This window comes from Poecilia reticulata, linkage group LG10 (assembly GCF_000633615.1).
Source record: "Poecilia reticulata strain Guanapo linkage group LG10, Guppy_female_1.0+MT, whole genome shotgun sequence".
Classification (NCBI taxonomy): Eukaryota; Metazoa; Chordata; class Actinopteri; order Cyprinodontiformes; family Poeciliidae; genus Poecilia; species Poecilia reticulata.
The window spans coordinates 26,882,052-26,896,450 of NC_024340.1; the positions used below are offsets into that span (position 1 = coordinate 26,882,052).

At 38.8% G+C, this 14,399-nt stretch overlaps 3 protein-coding genes across 3 annotated transcripts in view; 1 reads left to right on the plus strand and 2 right to left on the minus strand.

Moving 5' to 3' along the window:
* The window catches only part of abcb7 (ATP-binding cassette, sub-family B (MDR/TAP), member 7), a 31,029-nt gene extending 26,502 nt beyond the window's left edge, over positions 1–4,527 (minus strand). Inside the window, exons 1-4 of the mRNA XM_008420068.2 lie at positions 4,371–4,527; positions 1,302–1,385; positions 1,134–1,211; positions 31–150 (exon numbers count right to left, since the gene is read on the minus strand). Of these exons, the coding sequence (XP_008418290.1) occupies positions 31–150; positions 1,134–1,211; positions 1,302–1,385; positions 4,371–4,520 (432 nt within the window). The 5' untranslated portion in view covers positions 4,521–4,527. The remainder of the gene's footprint in view (positions 1–30; positions 151–1,133; positions 1,212–1,301; positions 1,386–4,370) is intronic.
* A 329-nt stretch (positions 4,528–4,856) lies between these two features.
* Positions 4,857–10,452, plus strand: uprt (uracil phosphoribosyltransferase (FUR1) homolog (S. cerevisiae)). The gene is made up of 7 exons (XM_008420069.2): positions 4,857–5,110; positions 6,005–6,047; positions 6,140–6,209; positions 6,356–6,418; positions 8,068–8,229; positions 8,764–8,862; positions 10,065–10,452. The coding sequence occupies exons 1-7, from the start codon at positions 4,884–4,886 to the stop codon at positions 10,169–10,171; spliced, it is 771 nt and encodes a 256-aa protein (XP_008418291.1). The 5' UTR covers positions 4,857–4,883; the 3' UTR covers positions 10,172–10,452.
* zdhhc15b (zDHHC palmitoyltransferase 15b) overlaps positions 10,358–14,399 on the minus strand; it is a 5,555-nt gene continuing 1,513 nt past the window's right edge. The window contains exons 6-11 of the mRNA XM_008420067.2: positions 13,582–13,614; positions 13,368–13,488; positions 13,100–13,232; positions 12,818–12,944; positions 12,564–12,679; positions 10,358–12,014 (exon numbers count right to left, since the gene is read on the minus strand). Coding sequence (XP_008418289.1) covers positions 11,971–12,014; positions 12,564–12,679; positions 12,818–12,944; positions 13,100–13,232; positions 13,368–13,488; positions 13,582–13,614 — 574 coding nt within the window. The 3' untranslated portion in view covers positions 10,358–11,970. The remainder of the gene's footprint in view (positions 12,015–12,563; positions 12,680–12,817; positions 12,945–13,099; positions 13,233–13,367; positions 13,489–13,581; positions 13,615–14,399) is intronic.

Below are 14,399 nucleotides of genomic sequence, written 5' to 3' on the forward strand. Positions count from 1 at the left end.
TTTACTAGCAGAAACTTTTAATAAACTTACTTTAGCTCCAGCTAGAAGACCAAGTGAAATGGCAACACGCGCCCGCAGGTCTGGCCGGTCCTTTGGCCACACGTAGGCCAGCATYGCAGACAGGATCTTGGTCGAATTCACTTCTTTCAGCTACAGCAAATCAACAACATAAACAAAATGTTAGATAATTTTCCCAGATTTCCAGGCTGTCTTCTAAAAAGCAGGAAACACGGATAAAATTGTGTTTAGGATCAWTTTAACTTGTTAATCTGCGTTCTGTCTGAAAATATTGGCGAGTAATGCTCATTCTGCATTCAGTGCGACAGTCGCAGAAACCTTAAGACCACACTGTGGCAGACACATGGAACATCAAATGTCAGCAGGAGTCCCACGAGAGATCTGACAACAGCAATGAGAGAGTCTCCAGGTGGACTTGGGCATCCAGTCTGACACTACAACTCCCAGGAGACACCTGGGCTGTCATCCCAGCTGAGGCAGAGAGTCCGCCGGTGCCAGCGCGGCTGTTTACCCGYACTTCCACACACATCTGCCGTGGGGACCCTCGGCAGGCTACAGAATATGCAGTAATTCCTCTAATCCACTCAATATGGTGGCARCATGTTCCAGCCCTGCTGTGTGGCAGCTCCTTGGAGCAAATTACAGAGAAAGTGTATCTATCACCTGCCTTTAATCAAACACAATCAGGCAAAGTGTTACATTGCAAAGAAAGGCAGCACAACTGATTTATATGAAGCTTAAAAGAGCCTAATACATCACAGCATGTAAAAATCTATACTGTATATGATCCTAATTTATTCAAAAGCCGCAACAATGACCAACCAGATTAATCGACAGTGAACCGATAAGCACAGATATGAACAATGACACTGCATTTAGATRCATGTCTACTGGAATCGCATTAGCTAGTATTGATCACCTATAAGTTGAAGTGATGAAAAGTTAAATTAACTCCGACAATGTCAAATCAATACCCTAAATACCCACTGACACGGGCGCTTATTTTACATTAATTTCTCATTTACAACTTCCAATTATTGTTTATTTAATTGCTAWGAATAAACACAGCAGTKTGAAACYTTTCGTCGCTGACTGGACCAAGGTACAACACCCACCACATTTTTTGGGTCTGCACTCARACCTCCGCCTGCGTGGCCATGCCAACATGTCCGCTTGTCCATCCCCTGCAAATGCTGTAGAAACATGAATAGAATCACTTTGTAATTTCAGGTTTGACTTTGTAAAACACACTTATTTTCAGCAGTTTGGAAAATACTACTCACTTTTAGCCCCTCTAAAATCCGACGGCTGCTCTCCAATCTGTTTGTGCTCCATGTCGCTGTTCGTAAGTGTGGAACGGAGCTCAGCTGAAACACAAGAGATGCCGTATGTGACTGTCGTCTTGTTTACAGAGTCGTTTTTAAAATTTAAGCATGCTGAAACAGAATAAATACRGGGCTCAGAAAAATTAGCTCCCTTATAGATTTCATACTTTAAACTTCCAGCAGCCTGAATTAAAACAATTCAGGCTGTAAAAGTCAAGACTAGAGGTGCAAAAGTTTCTTAATTAAATACTTGATGATAATAATTATTTGTTCAAGTAGAGAAAGGTTAGTTTGCATAGCTGTTCGCAAATTAAATTATCTGAAATGTTTCGTGTTTATTCAGGTTATCTTTGTTCGATATTGAAATACYTTTGCACTCTAAAACATTTAAGTGTGACAAACAYGCAAAAACAAAAGAACTCTGTAAGACAAAAACCACACAAAAATTGTAGCATCTTACAAAACAAAAAAAGGGATTTTTAATAAGAACTGAACTGAACAATTCTGAATATTTATAGTCATATGGTTAATTCTGTCAAAGTTTTAGTGTTTTACCAGAGAGAGTTGAACTCACTTCCTTCAGAAATCTTCAATAAGTGTTTTAAACACTGGTTATGCTKACACATAATCATAAAAACCTCTGTTTTAATCCTTAAAACAATGGGTTCAATAGAAGACTCAAACATGTCAGGGCACGCTCCCAACACTTTTCAGAACTTATGAGTGTATATCTGCAACGGAATTCTGTTTTATGAACACTTGCAGTCGACGTAGGATGAGGGCTACAAACACGCCTACAGAAGCTGAGCTGACTGTTAACACAAGATATCTTGTGGGTGGATTAAGAAAAGYACATTGATCTTAAAGTAAACCTGACCCATAGTGACCCGTTTCTATTGTTGTGCATAATTCAACGGTTGACAATCTATATATACACACACAAGACTGTTGAAAAAGTGAGTGAGCAATTATTGAATCCTTTTTTTCTAATTAAACTATTTTAGCTTTAATAATAAAATATGTAATGATTTATTGCAACTACATTTAAGTTAGGATGCTTCTTTTCTCATAAAGTGTTTCATTTTTTTGGTTATTTTACTTTCATATCTGACCACTCTCACTAAAAAGTTAGGACAACACTGGAAAGAATTAGAAACTACATTAGACCAATAAAAAAAAAAAAATCACATTGTGATCATCTAGTATAAATACCTTGGCTTCAAGGTATTAAAAATGTTGCATTATTATTTTGTAGCAGTTGGAATAATTGTAGATTTGTATTTTAAAAATACAGCAGCCAAGTCATGTTTTACATTATATATAATGTAAAATGTAAACCCATAMTTATTCCARCTGCTWCAAAATAATAATGTAACATTTTTTAATTTATAGCATAGTCTATAAATTTTTGGGGGGTATTTTCATACATACATCTAAGCAAAAACACAGTTGTGTTCTGAACAGGTTCAAGTAGATCTTTGATATTTATTTTACTTAGTTATACTTATGTTTTACTAGCTCAATATTTATGTAYGTCTTAGCAAGACTTTCAATATTATAAAGTCTTGCTAAGACAAWAATATTGGTAAACATTGCACTGATATCAATTGCTATAAAAGTCTATTTTGCTCTTCTGTTCCTATCTCATGTGTGCTTCCATCGCTCTGTGACTTTTAGTACTATGGATAATGTCATTTGTGTCCAGTGTGAGCATTTGTTGCTGCAAGAAAGCAYTTTGAACTGCCTTATTGCTGAAACGTGCTACACAAATAAACTTCACTTGACTAAATATTACATTAACCCATACTATTTGGAATACATTAGACAACAATTATTGCACTTTAAACACTGATTTGCAATACCAATATTGCAGACACCCAGGCACGGAGCTATAAAGGGGGGTGGGGGGCCAGATATATTTACTAGCCACCATCTTCTTAATTCAGGATCGCTTGGAAATGAATGAAAACTTAAAAGCCCATTATATTAGGAAGACAACAATGTTCATAGTATTGCTTTTTTTCATCTAAAATACAACTTAGTCTTTTCTAGCAGTCATGGTAACTCAAAGCGGAAACAAGTGAGCCGCATTAGCTCCTGGAGATGTCACGTCAACGCCGTAGGTGCAAAGAGCCCATACCGCTTTGCTAAATTAGTTACAATATTCACCTTTTAGCAAGTTTTTTAAAACTTGTTGTTACCATTTTTATTTACCTTTGTGGCGTGGTTTCATCATAKTTCTATTTTTTATTTCACAGAGGTAATGGCAACAAGAACCTTTCCTTAGGTGCCAGATCCATCTACAACTCTGTGTGTACCTCAGAGGTTTCTGTGAGTGGATGTGTTTTTATGAATGTAGGCAATCGAGTAGTAAAGAGGGCTTATTGACTTTTAATCCTTTATTTTCCAGTTTCTCATTACATGTTTCCGGTTGTTGTCTTTACCAGTGAGTAAATGCAGAAGTACTTTCTGAATTAAAATTGTCGGAATAAACTGMCAGCAGAGTTTTCGTTGATCATTGCCAAATAATCCATACATYTGCTGACATGAAATGACAGTTGTATCAGCCATAACACGAGTGAACCCGGGTGGGACTGAGGGTCTTATCTAACCTGTCAGATGGAACTGGAGACACGTGACTGGGACTACCGTAAGGCTGCACGGTTAGCTCACACACAGCTGATACAAAACGCTAATGTACATAAAGCACATAAACATGACGCATTACCCTTTGCTTACGCAATTATTCCCACATTTAATAAAGGCGCAAATTGTCGGTCAATAACTCAAAAGAAAGGTTAAAATCAACTTAAGATAGCAGTTAGCTACCTCAAACTTTAACAACAAGCAATGAAAACAGTAACTTTTGAAATGTCAGCAAATATTTTAGCAGAGAACTAACATATGACAAAAGAAACACTGTAGCCGAATTATTTTATCTCACACTAAAAGTTAGTTATAGAACTTTTATACCTGTCCTTGCGTACAGAGAGTGTCCTCTCCGACCAGACGTCCCGTTTTACTCACCACATATGTGTTTTGTCGTTTATAATTCCTCCCGTCTTCAGCGCCGCTTTTATTCCAAACGTGATATGAGCTGGTCTGGCGAATAAGAAAAGCCAATTTTCTTTTTTGGAAGTGAAAGCCGCATTTTAGCGGTGCCAACATCGGCGCCATGTTTCACAACGGAGGAAGACGATTAGTCAACACGCCGGGTTATGCGTCACATCCGGCTTACGTAGACATCGGAGCGTAACTGTTAGTAGCAGTCAGAGGCAGCGGGGGCTTTTTCATCCTGTTTTTGTCTTGTAGAAGGGATTGAGTAGACTTCGACAAAACGCGACGAAGTAATTGAATCTATTTGAATGCGAGCCTCACAGCCCCTGACCGTGTGGTTGCCGTGTTAGTCGTAGAAGTTTGAGTTGAAGAAGCTAAAGACAAGAGCACGTTTTCCCCCTGTTACCGCGTTGTTAGCGTGGTGCCCTCATTAAGACACGCTAGCTGGCTTTAGCATTGAAGCGTTTTGACCTCGCTGTCAGGATGCCATGCCACAATCAGCAGCTGAACAGTGTCAACAGTGGCCAGGAGCACCCGATGAAGCAGGTTCGGTTTGCGAACAGCAGCAGCAGTGTGCCTGCGGTGCTGAACAGCTCTGAACCGACTGATGTCCCCATGCAGCCGGTCAGCCAGGACAGCCTGGGTCCTCAGCTGAAGCTGCTCCCTCTGAACGACCAGATCCGAGAGTTACAGACAATAATCAGAGACAAGTGAGTCCCCGTTCTTATATCTGCGACACAGCCCCTTATCCGGTTTGGTAACATGGCCTCTCCAGAGGGAAGCTGATGCCCAAAATAAATGGACTGTTCATAAAACTATTCATATAGTGAATAGTATAAGTATAAACACGTTTAAAGTGCAATTGTGTTTTATAAATGATTTCGATACTTTCCCCAAATTTCATGTGACATCCTGAGACATGTTCTCAGGTGTATTATCCAAAAGGCAAAAAGAACTCATATTTACAGTGTTTTAATTCAGTGTCAGCATCCAACATCTTCACTTAGAGATATTTTGTTTCTCTGCATGCAGATCTTGGATTGTTAGTGTGGAAGATTTACACATGTGACCCTTTCACATCCAAAGCGTGATGCTGCCACTTCCATATTTTACTTTAGATATGGTTTTGCTTTCATGCTGCTGGAATCGGTGCCAAAATCTTTGCTGGGCCTTTGTTGTTTGTTTTGAAATAAAATATTTCTGTCTTTCAGACATATGGAGAATACAGTAAAATCTTGGTAAATGATGTATTCACACCGCTGGCAGAATGACATAATATAAAACAAAAGACCTATAAGATATAGTCTGTGGTTTTGATACTATCAAAACCACACATACTATGATACTATTGATACTATCAGAACCACTTCTCTATTTTTTTGAAGCAAAAAAATAGAGAAGCAACACCAGCAAATTGTAAAGTTTGATATTTTTGAATCAATCAAAAGTATTTGAGTGTGCGTGTGCGTGTGTGTGTGTGTGTGTGTGTTGCACGTCTTTGCATTTTAAGTTGATCTAACCTCTGCTGAAAAATTGTTAACCTTACTTTGTCCAAGCTGAAAAAGCAGAGGCTGATCTAATCAAGTGCCTATTTATACTTTCAGAACGACCAGCAGAGGAGATTTTGTTTTCTGTGCGGACCGACTGGTGAGATCACATGCTGTACAGCAACGCGGCAAAGCCATTTGTTTTCAGCTTTCTGATATGGGTTTTGCTCCTTCTCCCTCCCCCAACAACAGATCAGACTCGTAGTTGAAGAAGGCTTGAACCAGCTTCCCTTCTCAGAGTGCACCGTCACCACGCCCACAGGTCAGACCGTCTCAGGTTTAACGCTCCAGATTTGAAAACACTGAACTGGTTTTTCTACTCGGCTCCATTTTTTTATTTATCTTTTTTTGCAGCGTTAGTCAGTACAGCTCCATTTTATGTCTGTGTTTCATTTTCCACCCCTTTAGGGTACAAGTATGAGGGAGTCAAGTTTGAAAGAGGCAACTGTGGAGTCAGCATCATGAGGAGCGGTAAGTGAGACCCAGTGCAGCATTTTTAAGGCTTTCCAATGTGAGGACACTTTACTCTGCGAATCTCTACTTTTATATTTCCGCTTGTGCTGTACGTTCCCCTGCTGCTCGTTCTCACAAGCTTAAAATGTCTGCTCGGTTGGCCGTTTTTCACCACTCTATGACGATGAGTTACAATAAGAGTGATCGATTCAAGGTCACTTGGAACGATTTTATATTTAGTCGGTTTTTGCCAAGCATGAGCTTTAAGCTCATTTCAGCTGTAACTTGATGTCAAGGTCGAGAACATTGTCGCCCGATCGGCGCACAGTAAATTGCTTTCTAAAAGCTGTACATGTCAATGTGTGATGCAAGTCTAAGCACAAAGTCATGTTGATCTCACCCGTGTCGACACATCTTTAATTATATATTGCAATCGGAGAAATACATTCTATGTTTTGCTTGCAGGCAGTAGAACATTTTATTGTTTTTTTGAATGGTATCTCTGCAGGCTTGCTGCAGGTCTTTTTCTTGGCGTTGCTTCTTAGCTCGAGTATCAGCCGAGTCACACCAGAAGATTTGCAGAGTTGCTTCTTTTGTAGTTGGCAAACAGCTCATAAACTTGAGGGATGAGACAATATTTTCTACAGTCCTGATACAGATTGTAATTTGCATCTATAGGCGCTGTACATCTAGCAGTCTGCCAMAAAGATGCGTATAAAAGGTCATTCCTAAAGAGCCGTAAGCTGAAATATTTGCCTTACGGAGGGAATCAACTAAACGATGTCTCTCTCTCTCTCGTGTCTCGTTGCATTGAATTTATCTCTTAAACTTGTGACTTTCAGATACTGAAGGTCGTATCTAGATTCCTCAGCCCTCATGCGTCTTCTTTTGCTCGTCACCTTCCTCCTACCTTTAAGCACGCACGGCACAATGTGCTGTCACTGTCAACACAAGATATGACAGAGTGAAAAAGCAGACAATATGTATAAAGAAAACCTGTGGAGGACCTTCAGAAAGCTGGTGAACTGTTGACAGAGAACAATTTAAAAGGCTAGACTAAAGTCTGTGTTTTTTTTGTTTTTTTTTAAAGTAAGTAATGAAGGACCTTGGAAAAAGTTTTTATTTCGTACGTTATATCTGTAACGGCATGTAGTTAAATCTACAGCGATAGACCGACTGTAAATTGATATCGTACTGCTTTATTGTCGGAGCATACCTGAATTTTTTCTTGCAAAACAACAGATTTGTTTACAAACATACAGGAAGACACGTGAACAGACAGAATCCACATGTAAGCTGATCGCAACAACCAATTAATCAGTCGCATAAAGCATTAAAATAAACAGTTTTCATTCTGATCATTAATATATTTTGAAGGGTAATTTTGTTAAGTAATTTTGTTTTAGTATTCAGTAATTAGAGACTTTAATTTTGGATTATTTTTTCCCAGATTTAGATAAGTATGGAAAAAGACAACTGAGCTCAGAAACATTATTTGTCCTAATGTCAGAATATCCCATCCAATCACTGATTAGTTCATCCATCCATTTGGCCGTATTTCAGCCATCCATCCCAAATTGATTGCTTAGAAATGTCACTTTGGAGTTTTGTGATGGCAAAGCTTGTGAACAGAACCCTGTCATCAGAACCACGTTTGGTTTCCACAGGTGAAGCCATGGAGCAGGGCCTCCGCGACTGCTGCCGCTCAATCCGGATTGGAAAGATCCTCATCCAGAGCGACGAGGAGACCCAGAAAGCGAAGGTCTACTACGCAAAGTTTCCCCCGGATGTGTACAGAAGAAAAGTGCTGCTCATGTACCCCATCCTCAGTGAGTCGCTGCAGGCTCAGCCCGGCTCCGGTTAACCACCTTTGGTCGTACAGAAATGTCAAAACGTGCCTAATTTTATGCAAAAGAAGAAAAAACATTTCTATACTCATTCATTGTAAGTAGTCTTCTCCCTTGAGTTGACCTTCACCGCCACCACCAACTCTGCATTGCCACATCATACAGAACCATTCACACTGCTCTGATAATTACAGCTCTCATGGGGGAAATTATACACTGCCTCAGAGTTAGCCACCAGGCTGCAGAATAACATAATGAGGACCAATGAAAATAGGATCCTAATAGTTCTGGTTTCCTGTTGTCACAACGGGCATGTTTCTGCTGTTACGTAAAAATGTAACGGTGGCAAAGCTTGATTTAAAGATAGATTTTTGAGGGGGGCGGGGTTTGTATCACAACAATGGATAAAGTTTAACTAATGCATACAAGAATGCAATTTTTTCCATCAGATGAAGTGTCCTGTGTAACCAGGCAGGTGAAAAAGCACGTCTAATATCGTATCTGCTGCGTCTGCAGGCACAGGGAACACGGTGATCGAGGCCGTCAGGGTGCTGATAGAACACGGTGTCCAACCCAGGCACATTATTCTCCTCAGCCTCTTCTCCACACCTCACGGTAAACCAGCACACAGCTCACAGCCCCGCTTTTCCGCTTTCTCATCTCTTCATATGCATGTGCAGGATTGTTCACTGGTGCTTCAATGGCTTTTGACGATGTAAGTTTGGAGGTTCTTGGTAATTTCTGTAGTTTCTATAACTGCCGTCCAGGTTACTGTGACATTTAATGTGGATGTAAAAAAAAAAAAGGATTTCAAGGGAATTTGACTTTGTGACCTTTCTTCCTGTGGATCCGTTAGGTTAAAACTTAAACTTTGGACATCAGACATATTTAAAGCTGAAGGGCACGATGCTATAAATGCACTCTAGGATACTTTTTTTTTTATTTCCTTTTTAAGAATTGTTCTTAGCACCGTGTAGAAAGTGTGAGGTTGAAAGATGAGACAATGTGAGGAAAAGAATAGAGAATTGAAATGTAGCCGATCCAACCTGCTGGGAACTAAACCAAGAACCGCATTCCTCAATTCCTTCCCAGTTTTTCCTCTCGAGTTTGTTGCGTCTGAAAGCTGTTTTTGTAAACCTTTGACCTGCTGTTACTGATTTTAGGTCATGTTAATTATAAGTTAGAAAATTTAAAATACAAGAGTATTCAAAATCGTTTTTGTTGCCATGATCTGCTATCAGACAGAAGCGATGTAATAATTTCAGTAAAGCGAATGGTAAGTGGAGTAAATTTATGTGCCGCTTTTCCAATCTTACAAACGATCCGCTCAAATCGCTTGTCACTAAAGCAGCAGCAGCAGGAATTGAACCCACAACTTCCATATTGTGTGACTGCTACTCTCCACTGAACCACAATTTGCTCCAGCAATACGCCATCTCAGTTTTAGCATCTTATTAGCAATCAGCATCGACAGAAATCAGCAGGCTTCACGTTTATTTCCTAGAGCAATTCTCAACACGTTTTGACGTTTCTGCTCCAGAACATGCCATCATATCGGAGCCAGTTTATCACCCATTTATTCAAATCTAGAATTTTCTTTTTATTGCAGTAAAATCCTTACATAAGACATTTCTCTCTCGAGTTGCAGTTTAGGAAGAAAAGTTTATAAGTTTCTGAAATTTAAGGCCTTCGAGATAAATTTTCTGTTGCATTTTGTGCTTTTAATATCCCACGTTTCTATAGCTGCGTTCGTTTACGTGTCACTGCATTAGGACATTGCGTTGTCCATTTTAAAATGTAATCCATGTTTCCTTTAGGAGCCAAGTCCATAATCCAGGAGTTTCCAGACATCACCATCCTGACCACAGAGGTTCACCCGGTGGCGCCAACACATTTTGGACAGAGATACTTTGGCACCGACTAAAACAGGACAAAATGTTTTTGGTATTTTGTCTGCAGACTTTGTTTCTGTATCTCATGGTGTCCTTGTGTCATTATTAACTATTAACTCAAGTTGTTGAACTGACACCTAACGATTGACCCGATTACTTGTATTTATTGTTCTTTTTTTGCTTTCTATGCTCAGACTGTAGAAAGAAAACCACAGAAATTAAAACATGGATCATTTTATTTTGTGTTTTATGAACAGATGAATCAATAAAGAATGTATATTTGTTTACAGACAGAACAATACATGAAAGTGGATTGAGGCGTTTGTTTTTTTTGTACGTCAGTAATGGTTTAAAATAAAATGTGGAAGCACCATTCACCATACTCGAAACAGTTGAAGAGAAAGGAACCACATTTAAATTTGTCTCTGCTGAAAATAATCTCATGGATTTTTATACATCATGGTTTAAGAAAAGCACACCACTTTAAAGTTTGTTACAAAAGGATCAAAATGTACAGACACTGCCTGCAGCAGGTATAAATCAGTGAACCAACATACAGGAAAAAAAGGAATGTAACAATAAATAGACAAGACTGATACATTTAACATCAATATTTCATTAGGCTTTATACACACTTTGAACATGGTTTTAAAAAAAAAATCAATAGGTATCACTGGAGCAGCATCGGATATGGGTTTAGACAGCTGGGAAGCATTTTAAAGTGTCCAGCTGGAACAGCATCAAAGCTTAATAAAGGCCAAAACACTTATTTTTAGGCTTATAAGTAAATTTAAGTACAGAAATTAAGAGTTATACAGGAGTTCCAGCAATATTTTTCTAAATTATTAAAATTTTACAAACATTAAAATGATATAGAATCTCACCCTCCATCAGTAAGCTGATGAGAACAGGTTTAATAAATATGTACAATAATGAATAAGGATAGCTGGTATGATGGAGGATAAGCGCACTCCAGAGTTCAGCAAACAGCATCCAAATCATGATACATAAGATATTCACGATATTACTTCCTTCAAAAAGAAGAAACAATATGTTCAGCTTGCAACAAAGCTGTGCTGTAAAAAGCTTAATCAGTGCTTGCTTAGTTTTTTTCTGTTTGGTGTGTGATATGTCCAATCAGATAACATTGTTGACTTCACTGCTTGGAAAACCGCTTCTTTTTTTTCAAAAAACTCCACAGTTTGCCTGGAAAGGAGATTGCGATGGATACATTCTCAGGAGAAATTTCTCCAAAGCACACAGGAATACTTGCGTAAGGCGCAGGTCAAGTCAGATCTTCTAATATGCTTATAACCTTTTGTTAGAGTAAAATTAAAACCCATGTTACACTGGTGGGAAAACGTCAAACTGATTGGACAGCTGGGTCCCTACGTTAGACCTCCATAGGCCTCGGGGTGGGTTTTAATACACCTCCTCCGTCCCCCCGCCGCCTTCCGCCGAGAAGGATTGTTAAGGTGCAACACTGTAAACGCAGCCCAGCTGTGAAACAGAGGCAATGTAAAATAGCACTGTACCACACAGCATCACCAACAAACCAATAATAAATAACATCCTTTTTACTGAGGTAATAGGTTTTCTTCCTAAATAAACCATCATTTGCACTTCAGCTTGCCGTCCATCTAAGTTATCTTTCCTCATCGTGTAAAACTTAATTGAAAATTGGCAAAAAACAAAAAGAAGATCATAATGCAGACCGTCTCCCACTCGCCATCTCCAGCACTCCCCCCCCCCCCCCCCAACTTCCACATTATTTGGAATGCAAACACATCAAAACAAAGTGTTTGATAAAAGTCAGTATTATCTGTGCAGGTTAGTCGTCCATCTCGATAGTAACAGAGGGGTCTGCGTCCTCAACTGGAACAAGAAAAAAAAACTTATTTTAGTGGGCAAATCAGGAACTTTTTCAAAAGTTATGTTCTAACTGGTGGATTTCAAAATAAGGGAGGATTGTTGCATTGTATGTCCACTAGGTGGTAGCAGAATATTCAAACGGCTGTGCGCGTCACTGATGCGCCCAGATTCTGCTTTCATAGTTCGTATCTACAATATAGAGTTATGAAAAAATAAGAAAACAGCAAAAACTAAGGGAAATAATCACATTTGTTCTTCCACTGAAAACTATTATTTCTTAACAAGGTTCCCCCACCGCTACAGAATAAATGTTCCTAATTTTTCAGTGAGATTTTGCTACGGCAAAAAAAAAAAAAAAAAAAAATCTATTTAAGACTTTACATTGTTCTCCCGGGGTTAAAGTTTAGAGAGCGCTGCACAGTGTACTGTATCAATATCCAGCTCCTATAGCTAATCAATGGAGCTATTGAAAATGATTGTGTAGGGAGAAAAAAAACTTAAAGTAAAAGATTCTGGAGCATATCTGAGTAATAAACAGAAAAGAGAACTTACCCAAACTTCCTTCTGAACCATCGTCTGACTCATCCCACATGTCCTCGTTAGCTAGCAAGGGGTTATGGGATTCAGAGCTCTGACTCCTTAAAGGGAAGTAGTGACCATTCCCTTGGCTGCCATTACAATATATGAAGAAGGAAATTATTCAGTGTTAGTTTTAGTGCATTTCTTTTTTGTGTCTGGTTTTATGACATACAAAACTACTTAATCATATTTGTGATCATGAATTTACGTTCTCCTTTTGTAATTACCTTGTGAAAACGGGGATGAACCACAGTTTGCGGTCTTCTCCAAACACTTGCAGCAGGTTTTTGTGTAGGCCAAGGCTGAACCCGTTTCTGTCAGGCCCACTGACAAATACTGGAGCTGAGAAGGCCTCTACGAAAGGGAAAGGGAACTGTAAATTAGAATGCGTTTTCATGACACAATTTTTCTGATTTCCTTGGATTAAAAAGAAAATATATAGATATATACACACATCGCATGAATGGTTGGATATTCCCTAAAAAAAAAAAAAGCGTGTCACCTCTCACCTAAAGTGGATCTGTTCTTGGCCACTAACCAACAGTGGTAACTGAAGAGAAACATGAGACTAACAAAGAACATGAGTGCAACAAACATGAGGAAGAGGATATGGAACTTTGCAGGTCCATTTGGCAGGTCCCCCTAAGGACAGAAAGAAACAGGAGACATTGGTTCATGGTGAAACCAGTGGCAAAAAGGACAAATAACCTAAGCAAACTTTACAGTAAGATTACACATCAATTTCTTTTTTTTTAATTTAACAACAATGACACTAACCACCCAGAATTTGAGAAAATACTGAAGGACTGTTGCTGTGATGAACACACAGTACAGCATGGAGTAGGCGAGGAAAAGTAGGAAAAACTTGTAGTTGGAAAAACCGACACAGTTGTTTACCCTGGGAGAAAAACAAGATTTGGTAATCAGGGAACAGAAAAAAAAAAAAAAATCAATGCAATCCATCTACAAAGTACTATAAGTTCCAACTTACCAGGGACAGTGATGGTCCATCTTTAAGACACAACTAAAAAAAAAAAGTAAAAATATACTTTTTATGCATCACTTCCAACAGTGATTGATCTTAAAACAGTATATTAAGATGAATGTTCTTGAATTATTGTGCCCAAAATGAAGTTTCAAGCATAAATGTTCTTCATGATAAATTTTTCATCCAAGTCTCATCATATTAAATATAAAAAAATATCAACTATCTGAATAATAACATGTTTTTTTTACAAGCATTTCTGGCATTCACAGTGTTTGGCAAAATTGTCCACTTTCATGTCCTGTCACATTACAGCCACAAACTTCAAGTTGCAACACAGCTGGAGAGCTTTTGGTGTGTGTGTGTGTGTGTGTGTGTGTGTGTGTGTGTGTGTGTGTGTGTGTGTGTCAGATATGATTGAAAGAATCTGTAAACATTCATTTCCAAGTCCTGTCACAAATTCTCAAGTTTGATCTAGGTCTAGACTTTGACTGGACCATTCCAACACACAAATATCCATCGCAGTTCTGACCGCATGTTTAGAGTGATTCTCCTCCCAAACCTCAGAGGCCTTCACAGAACAGCAGGATTCATACAGAGATTTACCAACTACATCACTTTTGAACTTGCTGAATGGGTTTTCTTTAGAAATAACAGAGTAAAATGGGCTGAAAACGAACACTGTATTTTAAAAAATGTTTACATGTAAACAATCTTGAACATTCTGTATGACTTCCTTCCAGTTTGCATCTACTACTGTGCTGACCTAGGTCACAAAATCCCAACGAAATAAGTTGAAGTTTGTGGTTGCAGTGTGACACAAA

Coding starts and splice junctions, on each gene's coding strand:
- uprt (XM_008420069.2), top strand. CDS start 4,884: ATGCCATGCCACAATCAGCAGCTGAACAGTGTCAACAGTGGCCAGGAG. Junction 6,210..6,355: donor CACCGTCACCACGCCCACAG/GTCAGACCGTCT, acceptor CCACCCCTTTAG/GGTACAAGTATGAGGGAGTC. Junction 6,419..8,067: donor AGTCAGCATCATGAGGAGCG/GTAAGTGAGACC, acceptor TGGTTTCCACAG/GTGAAGCCATGGAGCAGGGC.